The 21,813-nt window shown below is 42.8% G+C and overlaps 1 protein-coding gene across 1 annotated transcript in view; it reads right to left on the bottom strand.

Annotated features, from left to right (window-relative positions):
* Positions 1-413: 413 nt before the first annotated feature.
* Positions 414-21,813, bottom strand: part of LOC121584987 (single-stranded DNA-binding protein 2) — a 113,890-nt gene continuing 92,490 nt past the window's right edge. The window contains exons 5-17 of the mRNA XM_041901274.2: positions 12,544-12,633; positions 8,757-8,816; positions 8,277-8,340; positions 8,119-8,189; positions 7,810-7,877; positions 3,970-4,018; positions 3,753-3,788; positions 3,330-3,384; positions 2,937-3,007; positions 2,767-2,845; positions 2,463-2,491; positions 2,201-2,299; positions 414-1,856 (exon numbers count right to left, since the gene is read on the bottom strand). Of these exons, the coding sequence (XP_041757208.1) occupies positions 1,827-1,856; positions 2,201-2,299; positions 2,463-2,491; positions 2,767-2,845; positions 2,937-3,007; positions 3,330-3,384; positions 3,753-3,788; positions 3,970-4,018; positions 7,810-7,877; positions 8,119-8,189; positions 8,277-8,340; positions 8,757-8,816; positions 12,544-12,633 (801 nt within the window). The 3' untranslated portion in view covers positions 414-1,826. The remainder of the gene's footprint in view (positions 1,857-2,200; positions 2,300-2,462; positions 2,492-2,766; positions 2,846-2,936; positions 3,008-3,329; positions 3,385-3,752; positions 3,789-3,969; positions 4,019-7,809; positions 7,878-8,118; positions 8,190-8,276; positions 8,341-8,756; positions 8,817-12,543; positions 12,634-21,813) is intronic.

Here is a 21,813-nt window from a genome sequence, read left to right as displayed (position 1 = left end):
ATTTGGAATCCAAAAATGTGTAAATTGTCAAATTTCATAGAAAAAAATATGCATCTTTCATTATTCATACTTGTGACTTTAAACTAACATTAAAACAAACGGCTCTGTATTTGTGTCCCCTAGTTCATCTTCCCCCTCTCTCTTTCATTCTCTCTTTCTGTCCATCCCTCCATGTGTTACAGATACATAAAGAAGAGGAGTTAGATGCGTGAGATTTAGATCTACAGGAGGGAATAGTAAAATCCACAAGTCATGGACTTCTAAATAATATCGTAATAAACTAACATGGGCTAAGGATTAGGTTTAAAATAATACAAAACACACCTATTTCGCCTCTATAGTCCCCTGTAGCTCAGTTGGTAGAGCATGGCGCTTGCAACGCCAGGGTTGTGGGTTCGTTTCCCACGGGGGGGCCAGTATGAAAATGTATGCAGTCACTAACTGTAAGTTGCTCTGGATAAGAGCGTCTGCTAAATTACTAAAATGTATACATACTCTCCAAAATACATTAATATCACAGTTTTTCCGGATGACAATAATAAATTAATTAAGAAAATGATTTAAATGCATGTTTTTAATAATACCTTCACACAAAAATCCCTACAACCATTGTCAACAATTGCTGAACTTTTTGTTTTCCTTTTTCATTTCGATTTACAGTCTTGTATTCTTTGAAAAATCATAACAGACATTGCATCCTTTTGACAAGGCAGAAAATAGTTATCTTTCAGACAACCAACTGCTTGCATTTTCTCTGTTCTCTCCATTTCAGATGTGTCATTGTTAGATTGGTGAATCTCTATTTGTTTTTAGGTGTTGATGCTCGTGGTCAAGACATAGATATAAGGATGCTCCCAGTAAATGATAAGATGTAGCCTTACAATACTCTCCAGCCAGTACACTTACACAGTGTACAACGCAACAATCATGAGTACATTCTCAAACCATTCAACACACAAAACAAAATCAACCAACCAATAAAAGACAGAATTGAAAATATGGCCCATACTGTACTGAATGATCTCTCTCACTGTCTCTCTCTCTCTCTCTCTCTCTCTCTCTCTCTCTCTCTCTCTCTCTCTCTCTCGCACTCTCTCTCTCTCGCACTCTCTCTCTCTCTGCAGTCAACATAGCACATCAGATCCAGGTGTATGGAGGTGAAACTAAAAAACATTGTGGGACGAAGATCTCAAATCACTGAAGCTGTCGCCCCTCTCCAATCAAAGACTGTGGTTGCCATAATCTTCATCCAATGAGAGATGGAGGATGCCATTAAATAGGCTTTATCCCAGGTTGTTGTATATCCAATGAGACTGAAGTTGTCATCTCAATATAATTCATCCAATCATAGACTGTGGTTGCCATCATGCCCATCAAATCTCAAGACTCATAACAAATGCAGGTGGGGAGACAGGCCAGAAAGCTATCTGCTCAGATTTCTTTACACTTGAGGGTTTTCAGTGTCTTTTCCACAAGATGGTGGAGCATGGAACATCTTTCTGTGTTATCACGACTGAGAGTATGCACAGTGACATACATTTATAAATATACAGAGATTTTTATTTCCTGGTTTGTTGGAATTGACGTTCCTTTTATACAGTCTCTGATGGTAGGTGATGAACGAAGTAGAAGGTCACAAGTGTAAAAGGGAGAGGAAACAGAAGAAGAGAACAAACACAGATAGAGAGAGGCCAGGGGAAGAACGAGGCCTCGGTCTACTGTCCTGGTAGGCAGGGCACAGAGAGGAAGAGCCACTGGGCAAAGATTACATCACGTCCTGTCTCTTTCACCAATCCACACCACTAACTGACCAGCTGGCGGAGCCTTCACACACTCATCGTCATGTTTGGAGAATACTACAGAGAGAGACAGAGAGAGAGAGAGATGGACAGAGGGGGTTATGGAAATATTATCAATACTCTTATGAAGCTAATCACATCACTTTTTATGGAATGAACAAATAGGGCACACACACTGAAATTCCCCTGCACACACCTGAGGTGGTTGGTGAAATATTGTGTTGGTAATGGAGCATTTCAGTGTCCAGGCCCTTTAATATTTATTATCAACACCATGTAAAAAAGATATAGATGGTAGGCTAATGTTAATTTTGAAAGTTGGTAAAGATAATCTTCAGTCCTGCTAAAATATGTGTCGCTGGCACTTTGAGTAACTTCTGTGGGTGCGGGTATGGACTCACGCTCTCGTTCTGAAAGGGGTTGAGGAAGTTGCCCCCCATCTCTCCGTCATCTCTGGGGGTCCCCGGCTGGTTACTCATACTCAGGTTACCAGGAGAGTTCTGATCAGGACCAACCACACAACAGAGAAATATAATATATTATCTATCTGTATACCATACATACTCTATAGGGTAGATTAACCATTAACGGTAGTACCAATATTTCAACCACATACACTACAAAATTGGTGATGGTATGGGTTGGGTTGGAGTCTTCTCTTACCTTAGGGAGGCTATCCATGTCACCAGACCCTGGGTGGTTGGGAGAAAGAAGGGCATTACTATTATACAGTCCCAGCAAACACATAAACTTGCCCTTCAAAAGACTAGTGTAGTGAGTTAAGAACAAGCTCAAAGCGTGTGTGTGTCTGTTTAAGGGCTCTATTCAATCCACATCGCGGAAGTTCAGCTTTATAGCGTGATTGAAATTTAAAGGCAATGTTCCTGCTTTAGCAGAGACCGCTTTCACGGTAAACGCTCCATAAATGCTTCAGCTTTACAAATTGAATAGATCCCTTAAGTGTTACCTAGCGATCCGTTCATGTGATGTGGCTCCATTCCTGCCATCCCTCCCATTGGACCGTCTACACCAGCACCCATTGGAAACTAAGGCCGAAACACAAGCAAACAGTAATACACAGTTAAATACACACATATGCACGCACACCCACAGATAATGAAGATTAAGTTGTCTTACATTTGGTCTGTTTCCACCTGGGGGGACTGTGTTGATCATGGTGTACATGTTGTCACCGGAGTTAGTCGAGTCTGACAGGAAACACAGTATACACAACTAATACATACAGTATACATCTGTACACGCACACACACACATGCATACATACACACACACATCAGACAACCTCAGGTTAAGTACCCACTAGAAACTTTAACATACTATAACCCAAATAGGCAACTAACTTCAGGTAAAGTCACACTTTAGGCCAGATATATACAGTTAAATTGTTTCACAGACCAATTCACTAAAGTCAGTTTGTAACATTGTGAATGCATTCCTGTCCCTGTCTAACCCCACACATACATCCATTAGCCCCACTCAGGTCAAGGCCCCCAAACACACGCACGCTACCTGCTGGGCTGGGCATTATTGGAGTACCAGGTGGCCCCCCTCCTCCCGGCGGACCCTAAAATGAGAGTTGACAATTGGGAGATTAATGCATCACAGCTACTACACACCAACAATACAATGCTCCTAATATCTATAAAGACAATACACTATATACTGCCTTGTAACTAACAGGCAAATACAGACAACCAACTTCCAGTCACATAGTTATCAAGTTTTAATGTCACATGCACAAGTACAGTGAAATGCTTTTCTTGCTAGCTCTAATCCCAACAATGCCATAATCAATAACAATGTAATGCTAAAAATAACAAGGTAGAACAAAACCACACAATATATACAAAAATAAGAAATAAGAAGAACACAATTGAGTAAATAAGCATTCTATAGGGTCATACTATATACAAGGTCATAATATATACATACCACATAACTCCCCGGAGACGCAGAGGAGTAGGGGATCTACAGACAGACAAAGAGAGAGAGCGTGAGAAAATAAAATGTATCTTTATTCAAATCCTCTCTTCGGGAAATGTATGTAAAAAATTTTTTTTTAAATGTATTTACTGTTTTATTGTTATTGTAGTATATTTAGGTATCTGTCTTGGTGGTTGTGTTAAAGTTTGTTTTTCTGGTTACTCACTGAGTTGGCGTTTTGAGGATTTGGCCAAGGTCTACCCCCACCAGGGCCCCTAGAATACACCCACCCACCCACACACCCCCGACACACACACACACACACACACACATTTTAGTTCGCTCTGTTCTTACACAGTCCTTCTGGGTTGTTCTATTTCCCGTCAACAGTCTTGGCAAGAACACATCATTTAGAGGCCAGAGAAATGAAGAGAGGAGCGCAAAGCGAGGACAGCACATCCAATCATAATCAGCTCTGAGGGCAGTGATTGTATCTAGTGAGGGATTGAGGAATTATTGTTTTTATAGAACTCTTGCATAACCAAATCGTTTGGGGGTGAAGAGCAAAAGGATGGTGTGCATTGTATGTTTACAGTGCTGTGTCTGTTCATTGTGTGTGGGTGCACGTGTTTTTGTTATCTAGTGTGTGTATGTACAGTGGGGAAAAAAAGTATTTAGTCAGCCACCAATTGTGCAAGTTCTCCCACTTAAAAAGATGAGAGAGGCCTGTAATTTTCATCATAGGTACACGTCAACTATGACAGACAAAATGAGAAAACAAAATCCAGAAAATCACATTGTAGGATTTTTTATGAATTCATTTGCAAATTATGGTGGAAAGTAAGTATTTGGTCACCTAAAAACAAGCAAGATTTCTGGCTCTCACAGACCTGTAATTTCTTCTTTAAGAGGCTCCTCTGTCCTCCACTCGTTACCTGTATTAATGGCACCTGTTTGAACTTGTTATCAGTATAAAAGACACCTGTCCACAACCTCAAACAGTCACACTCCAAACTCCACTATGGCCAAGACCAAAGAGCTGTCAAAGGACACCAGAAACAAAATTGTAGACCTGCACCAGGCTGGGAAGACTGAATCTGCAATAGGTAAGCAGCTTGGTTTGAAGAAATCAACTGTGGGAGCAATTATTAGGAAATGGAAGACATACAAGACCACTGATAATCTCCCTCGATCTGGGGCTCCACGCAAGATCTCACCCCGTGGGGTCAAAATGATCACAAGAACGGTGAGCAAAAATCCCAGAACCACACGGGGACCTAGTGAATGACCTGCAGAGAGCTGGGACCAAAGTAACAAAGCCTACCATCAGTAACACACTACGCCGCCAGGGACTCAAATTCTGCAGTGCCAGACGTGTCCCCCTGCTTAAGCCAGTACATGTCCAGGCCCGTCTGAAGTTTGCTAGAGTGCATTTGGATGATCCAGAAGAGGATTGGGAGAATGTCATATGGTCAGATGAAACCAAAATATAACTTTTTGGTAAAAACTCAACTTGTCGTGTTTGGAGGACAAAGAATGCTGAGTTGCATCCAAAGAACACCATACCTACTGTGAAGCATGGGGGTGGAAACATCATGCTTTGGGGCTGTTTTTCTGCAAAGGGACCAGGACGACTGATCCGTGTAAAGGAAAGAATGAATGGGGCCATGTATCGTGAGATTTTGAGTGAAAACCTCCTTCCATCAGCAAGGGCATTGAAGATGAAACGTGGCTGGGTCTTTCAGCATGACAATGATCCCAAACACACCGCCCGGGCAACGAAGGAGTGGCTTCGTAAGAAGCATTTCAAGGTCCTGGGGTGGCCTAGCCAGTCTCCAGATCTCAACCCCATAGAAAATCTTTGGAGGGAGTTGAAAGTCCGTGTTGCCCAGCGACAGCCCCAAAACATCACTGCTCTAGAGGAGATCTGCATGGAGGAATGGGCCAAAATACCAGCAACAGTGTGTGAAAACCTTGTGAAGACTTACAGAAAACGTTTGACCTGTGTCATTGCCAACAAATGGTATATAACAAAGTATTGAGAAACTTTTGTTATTGACCAAATACTTATTTTCCACCATAATTTGCAAATAAATTCACTAAAAATCCTACAATGTGATTTTCTGGATTTTTTTCTTCTCATTTTGTCTGTCATAGTTGATGTGTACCTATGATGAAAATTACAGGCCTCTCTCATCTTTTTAAGGTGGGAGAACTTGCACAATTGGTGGCTGACTAAATACTTTTTTCCCCCACTGTATGTACAGTGCCTTCGGAAAATATTCAGACCCCTTGACCTTTTCCACATTTTGTTCCGTTACAGCCTTATTCTAAAATGGATTTTAAAATATTTCCTCAGCAATCTACACACAATACTCCATAATGACAAAGCAAAAACAGTTTATTTTAATTTTTTTGCAAATGTATATTTAAAAAATAAGTATTCAGATCCTTTGCTATGATACTCGAAAATGAGCTCAGGTGCATCCTGTTTCCATTGATCATCCTTGAGATGTTTCTACAACTTGATTGGAGTCCACCTGTGGTAAATTCAATTGATAGGACATGATTTGGTAGAGCACGGCGCTTGTAACGCCAAGGTAGTGGGTTCGATCCCCGGGACCACCCATACACAAAAATGTATGCACGCATGACTGTAAGTCGCTTTGGATAAAAGCGTCTGCTAAATGGCATATTATATTATATTATATTATATTTGAAAAGGCACACACCTGTCTATATAAGGTCCCACAGTTGACAGTGCATGTCAGAGCAAAAACCAAGCCATGAGGTCGAAGGAATTGTCCGTAGAGCTCCGAGACAGGATTGTGTCTAGGCACAGATCTGGGGAAGGGTACCAAAAAATGTCTGCAGCATTGAAGGTCCCTAAGAACACAGTGGCCTCCATCATTCTTAAATCGAAGAAGTTTAGAACCACCAAGACTCTTCCTAGAGCTGGCTGCCCGGCCAAACTGAGCAATCGGGGGAGAAGGGCCTTGGTCAGGGAGGTGACCAAGAACCCGATGGTCACTCTGACAGAGCTCCAGAGTTCCTCTGTGGAGATGGGAGAACCTTCCAGAAGGACAACCATCTCTGCAGCATTCCACCAATCAGACATTTATGGTAGAGTGGCCAGACGGAAGCCACTCCTCAGTAAAAGGCACATGACAGCCCACTTGGAGTTTGCCGAAAGGCACCTAAAGACTCTCAGACCATGAGAAACAAGATTCTCTGGTCTGACCATGAGAAACAAGATTCTCTGGTCTGATGAAACAAAGATTGAACTCCTTGGCCTGAATGCCAAGCGTCACATCTGGAGGAAACCTGGCACCATCCCTACGGTGAAGCATGGTGGTGGCAGCATCATGCTGTGGGGATGTTTTTCAGCGGCAGGGACTGGGAGACTAGTCAGGATCGAGGGAAAGATGAACGGAGCAAAGGATAGAGAGATCCTTGATGAAAACCTGCTCCAGAGCGCTCAGGACTACAGACTGGGGTGAAGGTTCACCTTCCAACAGGACAACGACCCTAAGCACACAGCCAAGACAACGCAGGAGTGGCTTCGGGACAAGTCTCTGAATGTCCTTGAGTGGCACAGCCAGAGCCCGGAATTGAACCCAATCTAACATCTCTGGAGAGACCTGAAAATAGCTGTGCAGTGACGCTCCCCATCCAACCTGACAGAGCTTGAGAGGATCTGCAGAGAAGAATGGGAGAAACTCCCCAAATACAGGTGTGCCAAGCTTGCAGCATCATACCCAAGAAGACACGATGCTGTAATTGCTGCCAAAGGTGCTTCAACAAAGTACTAAGTAAAAGGTCTGAATACTTATGTAAATGTATTAATAACAATTTTAAAAAACGTTTTTGCTTTGTCATTATAGGGTATTTTTTGTAGATTGATGAGGAAAAAAACAATTTAATCAATTTTAGAATAAAGCTGTAACGTAACAAAATGTGAAAAAAGTCAAGGGGTCTGAATACTTTCCGAAGGCACTGTATGTGTGGTTGTGCGTGTAGTGTAGTGTGTGTATGTGTGTGTGTGTGTTGATGACAGAGTGCTCACATGTTCATGCCAGGCATCCCAGGGCCGACGAGTGCATTTAGAGGAGGTCTCATCCCTCCACCGTAGTTCTGGAAAAGAGAAACCCAAGGTCAAAGGTCAAACTACTGTAAACTAATGTACACACATCAAACAGGATCCACAGGTGGAGAGTAGAAATACAACCATAGTATACTACCACACATGTATACAAACACATAAACACAAATATATTCACCCACCCACCTACAAACACAAACAACCAAACATCTGCAAATGTGACAGAAGGAGTTTAAACTTACGCAAACCTGGAGATTTCATCCAATCACATACCTGTGGCCCAAGAGGGACCATCCCTCTGGGTGGAGTAATTCGCTGCATGGGCCCGCCCATATTTGGATGCCCTGAAGAAACAGAGAGCCATCAGCTCTCAGCCCATGTATGTGTGTGTATGTGAGTAAGAGTCTGTGGTGTGTATGTGTGACACACACCTTGTTGTCTCGTGGGGTCCATTCCGCTGGGTAGCATAGGCTGGTTACCATGGACCCCCATTGCCTGAGCCGAAATCATCATCATCATCATCATCATCATCATCATCACAGAAAATAACGCAACATCACTAACATATACTAAAGCTAAGGAGCTATACACACAATCATGTCCAAACACGGTCAAAGAGGGTAAGACAAGACAATATAATGTAGTCAAATAAGGTATAGAGAAGCAGATATAAGTGAAGGGGAATAAAGAAGATGAGGGTACATAGTGGTCCTCTGTAGCTCAACTGGTAGAGCACGGCGCTTGTAACGCCAAGGTAGTGGGTTCGATCCCCGGGACCACCCATACACAAAAATGTATGCACGCATGACTGTAAGTCGCTTTGGATAAAAGCGTCTGCTAAATGGCATATTATTATTATTATTATATCCTATTGTAACCTGAGGAGGGTGTCTGTGCATCAGTGATCTTACCTGATTGGGTATTCTGAGGGGAGGTCTGGGCCCACCAGGGTAACGAGGTGACATGAACGTCTGTGAAGGTACACACACACACAAACAGGGTTACAAGCATGCACACACATACCAGTACACATACAAAGAGAGCGGGGGATAGAGGAAGATAGAGTTAGGGGGAAAGATAAAGACCTATGGAAAGAGATAAAGTATATGATAATGAATGCTAACAATGTTAGTATGACAGTCAGTCATGACACTTCCACACTCCCATGACTAACTACTATGTGTATGTTTCAGACTATCAGTGTGTTTCCTGTAGGACTAACGTGTGTGTTCTGTGATTGAAATATAATGTTGCTATTGTCTGTGTCTGCTATCCAATGTCTACACCACACACAATGAACTGTCCCATAAATGTTGGGGTCAATTCAAACTAAACCAAACCAGTGGCGTGTATTCATGGATGCCATGGGAAGCTAGGCTTCCCCAAATATTTGACCAATACAAAAATAAAAATGATAAAATAATTAATATTTCATCTCTCTGTGTTTTCATAATTTCCCTTCAATTTGCAAGTGGCTGAATCTCACCGGAGAAGTCATCAGAGCAAGGGAAACAGCGCCCCTCTGTCTCAGTATGTGTAGCCCATGTATTTGATGCTGTCTGGACCGAAAGAGTATGACATGTTGCCGCCATAACATTTGATTGATTGATGCCAGCAAACATTTGGCCTCCCTTGATTAAAAAAAGTATAAAATAATTAGCCAATCAGCATTGAGCTGAGCTCAACTTTGGGTTGTCCTGGTGCAGCAAAACGCCCACCAAGGGAGGCCAGTTTGGATCTGGCTTCACACCAATCAAATCACATCCAACTCAAACGTCATTGTCAGAAAAACGTATTTATTCATTTTTTATGTTTCTGTTTCTGGTCTGCTTTTGTTGTTGTCCTGCAGTAGCTAGCTTGCTAAATCAGCCTTTTCCTAAGACATGGATGGAGATGGGGATTTGGAATTGTGGTTTTGACTTAATTCTTTGTACATTCTCTGTACATTCTCTGATTATGACGGTGATTCTGATCTAGCCATACATTAATACATTGTGCCACTGGCCTGAGACAATTGAAGTTCAATATGTAGCCTAGATGTAGACTAGGCTCACGTTAACTAGCTAGCTTACTTAGCTGGTTCATTGTTGCCCATGGGAGGAAGTTAGGCTAGCAAGATATTTTAGCTAGGTAGCCTATGATAACAAAAACTAAAAGCGTACTGTATGACAGAGCCATAGACCATTTTGCCAACATGAAAGAGAGGAGGATGGCATTGGCGTTCAACTGGTCTACAAGTAGGATGAGTCAAAATTTTTGACTTGCGCACGCACGCACACAAATCAGTACCATGGACAGCCACATGATATTTAGCAACATTGATTAGACTAAATTGTTTTTGGTCTCTTTAAGTTTGTTTTCACTGTATTATAGCCTAGTTGATTTGATGATGTTTAAATGTTTAAGTTGAAATGGTGCTGGAATAACGGAGGCAGTGCTCCTGTTGTCTTTGTGCTGACTTGCGGTAACTCCGTGGTTCTAAATCAGTAATTGTTTAGTAAACTGTCGAAATCATGAACTTGCCTGACCATGCTGTAGGTCATATAACTGTTTTGTTACATGCAATATTTGCTTTGTGGACTTCACCGGACAGATGCTGCTCTCCGGTTTATTGATGTAAAAAACAAATGTGTAGTTTAATTTATTCCGCGATCGTGTGACTTTTGTATTTTTGTTGTCTCGGCCTTATTGTATATCACGGTGGCGTATGAACGAATGGGTTATAGAGCAAATAACGCAATTATCACAACATAGGTTGTAGAGCAAACAACACAATTATCACAACATACGTTGTAATATGGCTTTTTTACTGGCTTGGCTTCCACAGGGATTTTACCCAAGCACCGCTACTGAACCAAACCCAGCCAATGATGTGAGCTTCAGGGAAGCAGTACCATAACACACCACTAGGGAGCAGTACCATAACACGCCACTAGGGAGCAGTACATAACACACCACTTTGGAGCAGTACCATAACACACCACTAGGTGGCAGTACCATAACACACCACTAGGGAGCAGTACCATAACACACCACTAGGGAGCAGTACATAACACACCACTTTGGAGCAGTACCATAACACACCACTAGGTGGCCGTTCCATAACATACCACTAGGGAGCAGTGACATTCAGTTTACATCCAGTCCCTCTGCTACCTGCTTTCCTCTCCGTTTGGATCCAAATGAAATGGGCATTGACTTTACAACACAGAGATGATCATGTACTATTATGTTTCTCATTATCTTATGTGTATTTCAGCCCAAGTGTATTTCAGCCCTTGAAAAGGTAAAAAGAGAATAGCAGAGTCTAATAAATAATATAAATGTATATGGATGAATGACTGAAATTAATGAATGAATATATTATTACATTTATTTGTGAATGAGCAAAAGAGCAAAGAACTGAGTAAATTAAAGTAAGTCAAAAGACATGAATCAATATGGACTATGGAGCCAGTTGGGGTGTGTGTGCATGTGTGTTTCTGCCAGTGAGTGCCTGTGTTGTGGCTAGTTTGTTTGTTGATTCAATGCTGCACAGGCATGTGTTGATCATTCAGTATGGCCTCTGTAAGAATCTCAGGGAGGAACTAGTCTGCTCTGTCTCAGACCCTGATTGGCCTTGACAAGAAATCATCTTCAAAGACAGCTTCAAACAACAATGATTGATTTTCAGCAAGGATCAGGGGACCAGGAGGTGGTGGAAAAGGGTGTGTTTTGACTCAAGTTTGAGTTTTCTGAAAAGCTGATCTGAAAAATTGCCACGAAGGCTATTGATCTTAGTGTCAGACGTGAGCTACTGAGTTTGACTATTAATGACATTTAATCAATGCACTCACAGCCGACTGACTAATGTAATGGAGAGACTGACTGCCTAAGAGAGGAGGCTCATAGTGCCCAGACACACATACAAACACCTGTGCACCAACACACACTGGCATGCACACACACGTACACAAAATCAAATCAACTCCTAGCTACAGAGCGTCAGGTCCCTGTATTGTTAAAACATACACAAATGGAAAGACGATTGAATTAGCCTCTGTGAGCATGTAGTGTTGTTGTAAGAGGATGAAGTACAGGTAGCCTCCTCTAGCCCAACCAGCACACACACACAGTTAATGTTCTCCTCTTGACATGACCGTCTAACACAGCTAATCTACCATCTTATGCAGCTGGTAGGAGGGTCTATGGAGGGACATGGGGATAGAAGACAGGCACTGTTATAAGAACAACTAGCAGGGATGATGTCAATTCCATTTCAATCCAGTCAGTTCAGCAGAAGATTTTCCTTTTTCTGCAGTTCCATGGTAACTCCCCACTCAACTCCTCTAGCCATTCCACCTATTCTGCTCCAATTCAAAACCAAAGTCCTATAGCCAGAACAGATACCACCGACACCAGGCAGGTTATCTCTCTCACGTTCACTATTGTCCAATGTGTCATTAATGGCAATCCCTTGTCTTCAGGACAGTGTGTTCTGTTGGTCATAATCTGTAGTTACTAATCTGATAGACAACCCTTTTCTGTCACCCACACACACACAAACACCAGATAACACAGCAGGAACTGTGTGGCCACCGCAATGACGCACAGCAATCGGCTGAGTGCCATGTTAAATACTTCCCTGTAGCCCATTCAGCCAGAGCACAGGGAAGACCCCTTAATGCTTTATAAATTCAACAATATGTGTGTGTGTACCTGGAAGAATCCTGGAGGTACAGGACCCACTGGCATTCCCTCTCCTGGGGGAAGGTTCCCAAGGATGGGACTGGGGGCTGCTGCTGCACTCTGGAAGACACACACCACACACACACCACACAAACACACACAAACACAAACACACACACCACACACAGAGTAAGTAAGGTTAGATCATGGTGGTGGTGGTGTATCAGTGACACAACAACCTACCAATGCTCCAAAGACATCCAACATCCCACCACTAAGAGACCAAAATAATTGCCACCAATATCCCACAATATCTTGGCAAACTCAAACTCCCAGAACCCTAGTAAAATCCATAATCCAGCGCATGACTCTACTTATTATACAGGAGCAAATGTTAACAGTATACCAGTTTCATGTCATGATCAAATGAGCCACCCTCCTCCCTCCTCTGTCTCTGTCTCAGTGGGTTCTTTCCTGTGTGTTTCTGCCAGCCGCCCAGGTTATTTTTACTCCTTATTTGTTTTCCCTCAGACAGGTGGCACGGGCACATTTCACCACTGCCTCGGACTGCTTCCTGTGCTATTTTACAAACTCCCCAATATTACCAAGCCCTAAACATACCACCAGACAATGGCTATGGGCAGGGAGATGGCCACAGACAGGAGCGTATTTAAGGGTCAAGGGTAGAGGAGGGAGGCAAAATGCTGGTGGTCCGCAAAGAGGTGTTATCAGACACAGTGGTGAGTGACAGTAAAGATAGTTACCACCCTTCATTCGTCCTCTCTCTCTCTCTCTCTCTCTCTCTCTCTCTCTCTCTCTCTCTCTCTCTCTCTCTCTCTCTCTCTCTCTCTCTCTCTCTCTCTCTCTCTCTCTCTCTCTCTCTCTCTCTCTCTCTCTCTCTCTCTCTCTCTCTCTCTCTCTCTCTCTCTCTCTCTCTCTCTCTCTCTCTCTCTCTCTCTCTCTCTCTCTCTCTCTCTCTCTCTCTCTCTCTCTCTCTCTCTCTCTCTCTCTCTCTCTCTCTCTTTCTCTCCCTAGGCATAGACTGGGTTAAAAGCCTCTGTGAGACAGACCCAAACTCTCTGAAGTTTCCACTGGCTGACTTTTTAGGTCAGATTTACTAATCTGAGCCAAGATAACAGCCAACTACCCTCCTTTTAATCCCCCCCATTCCCCACTCCCATGTCATCCTCGTTTGTCTCTCCCAATAATGTTTGGGGACAGGATACATACAGTTCTTGTGTTGAAATAGCCATTTAATTTAATATGGTACTGCTCTATGTGTAAACAGAGTTTGTGTATTTGGCTTAAACAGATTAAGGTATGGATGGATGGCTCAGTGGTGGAGAACATTGTTCAGGAAAGGTGTGTGAAATAAGTGTGTGAGTGTGCATGTGCATGCATGCGTGTACGTGTGTGTGTGTGTGTGTGTGTGTGTGTGTGTGTGTGTGTATGTGTGTTTGTGTGTTCACAGTAATGCACTCTCTCTGGAAGTGTTACTGTTCTTTCCCCCTGCCTCTGTTTCTCCTCTAACTCCGGTTTACCCAGCATGCTTTTCACTCACTGGCAGCCTGGAGGTCTGCTGAGTCTGCCTTCTCAGAGAGAAGGAGAGAGAGAGAGAAAAATAAAGAAATAGAGGGAGAGAGAGAGAGAGAGAGAGAGAGAGAGAGAGAGAGAGAGAGAGAGAGAGAGAGAGAGAGAGAGAGAGAGAGAGAGAGAGAGAGAGAGAGAGAGAGAGAGAGAGAGAGAGAGAGAGACAGAGACAGAGACACAGAGAACTATTCCCTGCCCCCACAGCACAGCAGCCTTCTCCATGGGGATAAACAACAACAACAAACTCCCAGCCCCAAAGTCCCTGCAACATACAACACAGACAGTCTCTACACAACAAGCTCCCAGCCCCTGGCTACAACACAGAACTACCACAGGAGTTTAAAAATCTATTTCTGAATTAAACTGAACTTCACCTCGACCACACACATACCTTCTAAGCTCTCTTGTTAGGAACACAGTTGGTATGTCTTACGTACGCCAGGTTGGTCTGTGTGTGTGGGGGGGGTCAACAGTAGGTGTGTGTTACCATGGTTTACAGATGAAACACAGCCATTTGTCCACACCAACATAGAAATGATATAGAATAATTTAACAAGATTCTTATATGTTCTACCTGGAAGGGTTAGATATATGGCAGGAAATACACTTACAAGATTCATAGAAGATTATTGTAATATCTGACTTATATGTTGCATGTATTGTACCAAAACATACAAAAGCTAAGCCTTCTAAGGTCTCACATACCATATATATGTAGGAACATGACCACAATCATGTATTAAATTGTGTTTGCCACATGTAAGTCAACACATATACAAATACACCACTGACATACACTGAGGTACAAAACATTATGAACATCTGCTGTTTCCATGACATAGACTGTCCAGGTGAATCCAGGTGAAAGCTATGATCCCTTACTGATGTCACTTGTTAAATCCACTTAAATCAGCGTAGATGAGGAAACAGATTAAAGAAGGATTTTTTAACTTTGAGAGAATTGAGACATGGATTGTGTGTGTGCCATTCAGACAAAATATTTAAGTGCCTTTGAGCGGGGTTTGGTAGTAGGTGCCAGGAGCACCGGTTTGTGTCAAGAACTGCATCACTGCTGGGTGTTTCACGCTCAACAGTTTCCTGTGTGTATCAAGAATGGTCCACCACCCAAAGGACATCCAGCCAACTTCACACAACTGTGGGAAGCATTGGAGTCAACATGGGCCACCATCCCTGTGGAACGCTTTCGACACCTTGTAGAGTCCATGCCCAGACGAATTGAGGCTGTTCTGAGGGCAACTCAATATTAGGAAGGTGTTCTTGTCGATCCTTCGGGCTCGTGCAGTGGAGGAGATCTTCGTGGGCTATACTCAGCCTTGTCTCAGGGTAGTAGGTTGGTGGTCTGTTGATATCCCTCTGGTGGTGTGGGGGATGTGCTTTGGCAAAGTGGGTGGGGTTATATCCTGCCTGGTTGGCCCTGTCTGGGGGTATCGTCGGATGGGGCCACAGTGTCTCCCAACCTCCCCTGTCTCATCCTTCAGTCTCTATGCTGCAATAGTCTATGTGCCGGGGGGCTAGGGTCAGTCTGTTATATCTGGTGTTATTCTCCTGTCTTGTGTGAATTTAAGTATGCTCCCTCTAATTCTCTCTCTCTCCCTCCCATCCCGGAGGACCTGAGCCCTAGGACCATGCCTCAGGACTACCTAGTCTGATGACTCCTTGCTGTCCCCAGTCCACCTGGTCGTGCTGCTGCTCCAGTTTCAACTCTTCTGCCTGCGGCTATGGAACCCTGACCTGTTCACCGGACGTGCTACCTTGTCCCAGACCTGCTGTTTTCAACTCTCTCTCTCTACCGCACCTGCTATTTCAACCTCTAAATGCCCGGCTATGAAAAGCCAAGTGACGTTTACTCCTGATGTACTGACCTGTTGCAACCTCTACAAGCACTGTGATTATTATTTGACCCTGCTGGTCATCTATGAACGTTTGAACATCTTGGAGAAAAATCTGGCCTTAATGGCCATGTAATGTTATAATCTCCACCCGGCACAGCCAGAAGGGGACTGGCCACCCCTCAGAGCCTGTTTCCTCTCTAGGTTTTTTCCTAGGCTTCTGCCTTTCTAGTTTTTCCTAGCCAACGTGCTTCTACATATGCATTGCTTGCTGTTTGGGTTTTTAGGCTGGGTTTCTGTATAGCACATTGTGACATCTGCTGATGTAAAAAGGGCTTTATAAATAACATTTGATTGATTGATTGATTCTTAATGTTTTGTACACTCAGTGTATAATCTGCCGTACAATATTCTTATTTGACTGATTTTTATTTTCCATATGGGCAGGCTTACTCAGTGAGTGAGATTAATACTGTTGTTGGACAGTATTGTTTGGGACTGTGCTGCCTAGTAGTTAAGGCCTGATGTTCTAGCACATAACCTGTTCAAACACTGAAAACACACACATTGATTAAGAGTCTACAGTCTACACTTCATACACAACTCTGTTTACATTCTGACAAGAGCTGAGAGTAACATTCTTAAAGGCCCAGTGCAGTGATCTTTCTGTGTTTTATATACACTACCATTCAAAAGTTTGGGTTCACTTAGAAATGTCCTTGTTTCCGAAAGAAAAGCAATTTTTTTGTCCATTAAAATAACATCAACTTGATCAGAAATATAGTGTAGACATTGTTAATGTTGTAAATGGATATTGTAGCTGGAAACGGCTGATTTTTAATGGAATATCTACATAGGCGTACAGAGACCCATTATCAACAACCATCAGTCCTGTGTTCCAATGGCACGTTGTGTTTGCTAATCCAAGTTTATCATTTTAAAAGCCTAATTGATAATTAGAAAACCCTTTTGCAATTATGTTAGCACAGCTGAAAACTGTTGTGCTGATTAAAGAAGCAATAAAACTGGCCTTCTTGAGACTAGTTGAGTATCTGGAGCACCAGCAATTGTGGGATAGATTACAGGATAAAAATGGCCAGAAACAAATAACTTTCTTCTGAAACTCGTCAGTCTATTCTTGTTCTGAGAAATAAAGGCTATTCCATGCGAGAAATTGCCAAGAAACTGAAGATCTCGTACAACGCTCTGTACTACTCCTATCAAAGAACAGCGCGAACTGGCTCTAACCAGAATAGAAAGAGGAGTGGGAGGCCCCGGTGCACAACTGAGCAAGAGGACAAATACATTAGAGTGTCTAGTTTGAGAAACAGACACCTCACAGGTCCTCAACTGGCAGCTTCATTAAATAGTACCCGCAAAACACCAGTCTCAACGTCAAGAGTGAAGAGGCGACTCCGGGATGCTGACCTAGGCAGAGTTGCAAAGAAAATTCCAGTGTCTGTGTTCTTTTGCCCAATCTTTTCTTTTTATTGGCCAGTCTGAGATATGGCTTTATCTTTGCAACTCTGCCTAAGTCAGCATCCCAGAGTCTCTTCACTGTTGACGTTGAGACTGGTGTTTTGCGGGTACTATTTAATGTAAATTAGTTAATAGACCAATAATAAATAGAGTTCCAAGCCTCTCTGCCAATAACAGCTAATTTTCAGTTTTCCCATCCCTACTCAGACCACTCCCAGACAGTCCTAGCTAAATTCTTGCTTGAGAAATTGCCCTTTTCTAAGAAGCTGTTTGTGTTTGTTTTTGAAATTTTAATTGAAAACAATCATGGTAAGGTACATAATTGTTACCCAGAAATTATTTGATACTGTAATGATGTCATGTCATAGTATCGTGGGGAACAGGTTAGAGTTACTAGATAAGTGGTTAGGAGACAGAAAGTCTACATTCCATTATGTCAAAGGAGATTACTGATGTTTAGGATAGCATGAGTGATGGGCAGGATAGTGACTTGGGGTAAGAGTGATGAACATCAAAGACAGGGAGTGCCCATGGAGACTTACCAGATGTATGCCAGGAAGAGGGTAATAGAGGGTATATAAGGTAGAGTGTTTCCTTTGTTCAAGTTAGTTCGTAACACCAAGGGGCAAAGCTCTGGTCATTGTTGTAACGAACCCGGTACCGATCATTAAACATTTGCATTAACTGTCTACAAAGTGGCTAAGTATATCCTTGCATCCTTGATTCTTTGATACCTGAGAAACTCATCATAACAGATTGGCGTCTTCACGAACAGGATGCAGTCTACAGCTCAACTAACAGGTAAGCAGACTTTCATTTTTAAAATTATGTCAAAATCTGCTTATCTGTGGTAAAGCTGAACTGTAACGAACTTTAAGATTCAATATTTTGAAGGGGGACGATGAGTGGTGTTGAATTATGTAAAGGGAAGTAAGGAGGAATATTAAATTGCAAAATGACATGATGCTATGATTCAAAACACGGTGTGTTAACAGTAATTAGCTTAAATTGGTAAAGAGAGACTGATGTGTTGTATCATCATGGGAGTAAGTTAGATGAAGCTCTGATGTGTTGTATCATCATGGAATAATTCATAAAATAAGTATTCTGATGTGTTGTATCATCATGGAATAATTCATGAAATAAGTATTCTGATGTGTTGTATCATCATGGAATAATTCATGAAATAAGTATTCTGATGTGTTGTATCATCATGGAATAATTCATGAAATAAGTATTCTGATGTGATGTATCATCACGGAATAATTCATGAAATAAGTATTCTGATGTGTTGTATCATCATGGAATAATTCATGAAATAGAGAGATGTGTTGTATCATTATGAAAAGCGATAAACGTCTTTGGTAGACGAACGTAGAAAGATGCGAGGTTCGAGTCCTCAGCGATAAACGTCTTTGGTAGATGAACGTAGAAAGATGCGAGGTTCGAGTCCTCAACATGACGAGATTATGGAGTGTACGACATTATAAAATAGAATCAGAGGTTCAAGTCCTTGGTAGTAGGTTCAAGGCCTACAGTTGAAGTTTAAAAATCCTTAATAGAAGGTTATAGTCCCAAATTATGTTTGTTATTGTAGTCCCGTGTAGCTCAGTTGGTAGAGCATGGTGTTTGCAACGCCAGGGTTGTGGGTTCGTTTCCCACGGGGGACCAGTAAGAAAAAAATTAAAATAATGTATGCACTCACTAACTGTAAGTCGCTCTGGATAAGAGCGTCTGCTAAATGACTAAAATGTAAATGTTTTAATTTTTTGACTGAGTTTTGGGTATACATGATTTCTTATGAGAATAGATGTCATGAGGATTTAATGTACACTTGGGGTACATAACATTTATGAAAGGTTTTGAATGTTGGTAATGATTAGTATACTATTGGATGGAACATTTCATTGAATGATTTCAATGACCTCTGCTATCTGTCCTGGCTTTATAGTGTGGCTTGATCACCCGCACTGTAAATCCTAGAGGCATGCTGAATAGGGGGTTAGTTATGATAAGGATAATTGTGAAGAAGTTTTTAATTTATTTGGTAATAATATATATGAATCGAACCATAAAATAACTAAAGAGAGAGGGAGCTATCCTGAATGAGGGATACCTGTTGCTAGTTAAGTGTACTAATCTTGGATCACTTTACGGGATAGAAGTAAGTTGAGGTATTATCCAATGTTGTCATTTTTATTTCATTTTTATTCAGGTTTAATAAATAATGTTGGTGTTTTGTTTTTGAAAGCATGAATCACGTTGCGACTCATGTGTTCAAAAAAGGGGGTAGTATTGATGGTATGAGGATTTATTGGTATATTTGCATATTGTATTAAGAATATGAGCAGTAGTAAGTAATGTGTTATGGGTTAGATTAAATGTTTTAGGGGAAAATGTATTTGTGGTATAAGGCTGAATTTAGAGGAGGCCTTTCTATGACATTAGTGACTATAACAAGCTGCAAGAATGTGCACTTCCTAATCTAAAATACTTATAAGGACTGATAAGAAGACAGGATGAAGTAGCATGCTGTGTCTCAATTAATGTTATGCAGACTTTATTTAGAAAAGGTGAAGGCTTCTCTGCCAGACCTACCAGGAGAATCTGGACATTTTTTGCAACTTGGAGACTATGTGGTGGTAAAGGATTAAGAAAATCAGAGATGGACAACACCCAAGTGGGAAGGTTAGGAATAGGTGTTGATGGCTACCTTGATGGAGGGGCAAGTAAGAGAGAGAGATTCCTAGATCTGTATGTACCATTGTAGGACTTTTCTAACGCAGAGGAGGAAGATGGCACCGCTTCGGCTGAGAATTGTTTTGTTTTGTCTGTGTGTTTTTGCAGCAGAGACTATTGGTACGCTGATAGAAGGACACAATCCAAAGAGAGATGGTGATAAATGGAGAAGGACTCTGCATGATCATAGAACTAGTGAAGACCTGGCATCTTTTCACTCCCTCCCCTCTACATTTTCTTCATCTGTTTCTGCTGCTAAGGCCACTTTCTACCACTCTAAATTCCAAGCATCTGCCTCTAACCCTAGGAAGCTCTTTGCCACATTCTCCTCCCTGCTGAATCCCCCCCCCCCCTCCTCCCTCTCTGTGGATGACTTCGTCAACCATTTTGAAAAGAAGGTTGACGACATCCGATCCTCGTTTGTTAAGTCAAATGACACTGCTGGTCCTGCTCACACTGCCCTACCCTATGCTTTGACTTCTTTCTCCCCTCTCTCTCCAGATAAAATCTTGCGACTTGTGACGGCAGGCCGCCCAACAACCTGCCCGCTTGACCCTATCCCCTCCTCTCTTCTCCAGACCATCTCCGGTGACCTTCTCCCTTACCTCACCTCGCTGATCAACTCATCCTTGACCGCTGGCTATGTCCCTTCCGTCTTCAAGAGAGCGAGAGTTGCACCCCTTCTCAAAAAACCAACACTCGATCCCTCTGATGTCAACAACTACAGACCAGTATCCCTTCTTTCTTTTCTCTCCAAAACTATTGAGCGTGCCGTCTTTAGCCAACTCTCTTGCTATCTCTCTCAGAATGACCTTCTTGATCCAAACCAGTCAGGTTTCAAGACTGGTCATTCAACTGAGACTGCTCTTCTCTGTGTCACAGAGGCTCTCCGCACTGCTAAAGCTAACTCTCTCTACTCTGCTCTTGTCCTTCTAGACCTGTCTGCTGCCTTTGATACTGTGAACCATCAGATCCTCCTCTCCACCCTCTCCGAGCTGGGCATCTCCGGCGCGGCTCACTCTTGGATTGCGTCCTACCTGACCGGTCGCTCCTACCAAGTGGCGTGGCGGAAGCTGTCTCCGCACCACGTGCTCTCACCACTGGTGTCCCCCAGGGCTCAGTTCTAGGCCCTCTCCTATTCTCGCTATACACCAAGTCACTTGGCTCTGTCATATCCTCACATGGCCTCTCCTATCATTGCTACGCTGACGACACACAACTAATATTCTCCTTTCCCCCTTCTGATAACCAGGTGGCGAATCGCATCTCTGCATGTCTGGCAGACATATCAGTATGGATGACGGATCACCACCTCAAGCTGAACCTCGGCAAGACGGAGCTGCTCTTCCTCCCGGGGAAGGACTGCCCGTTCCATGATCTCGCCATCACGGTTGACAACTCCGTTGTGTCCTCCTCCCAGAGTGCGAAGAGCCTTGGCGTGACCCTGGACAACACCCTGTCGTTCTCCGCTAACATCAAGGCGGTGACCCGATCCTGTAGGTTCATGCTCTACAACATTCGGAGAGTACGACCCTGCCTTACACAGGAAGCGGCACAGGTCCTAATCCAGGCACTTGTCATCTCCCGTCTGGATTACTGCAACTCGCTGTTGGCTGGGCTCCCTGCCTGTGCCATTAAACCC

Source organism: Coregonus clupeaformis, chromosome 16 (genome assembly GCF_020615455.1).
Source record: "Coregonus clupeaformis isolate EN_2021a chromosome 16, ASM2061545v1, whole genome shotgun sequence".
NCBI classification, from domain to species: domain Eukaryota; kingdom Metazoa; phylum Chordata; class Actinopteri; order Salmoniformes; family Salmonidae; genus Coregonus; species Coregonus clupeaformis.
Note: the sequence above shows the minus strand (reverse complement) of the source record. Positions and strands in the feature narration are given on the sequence as shown.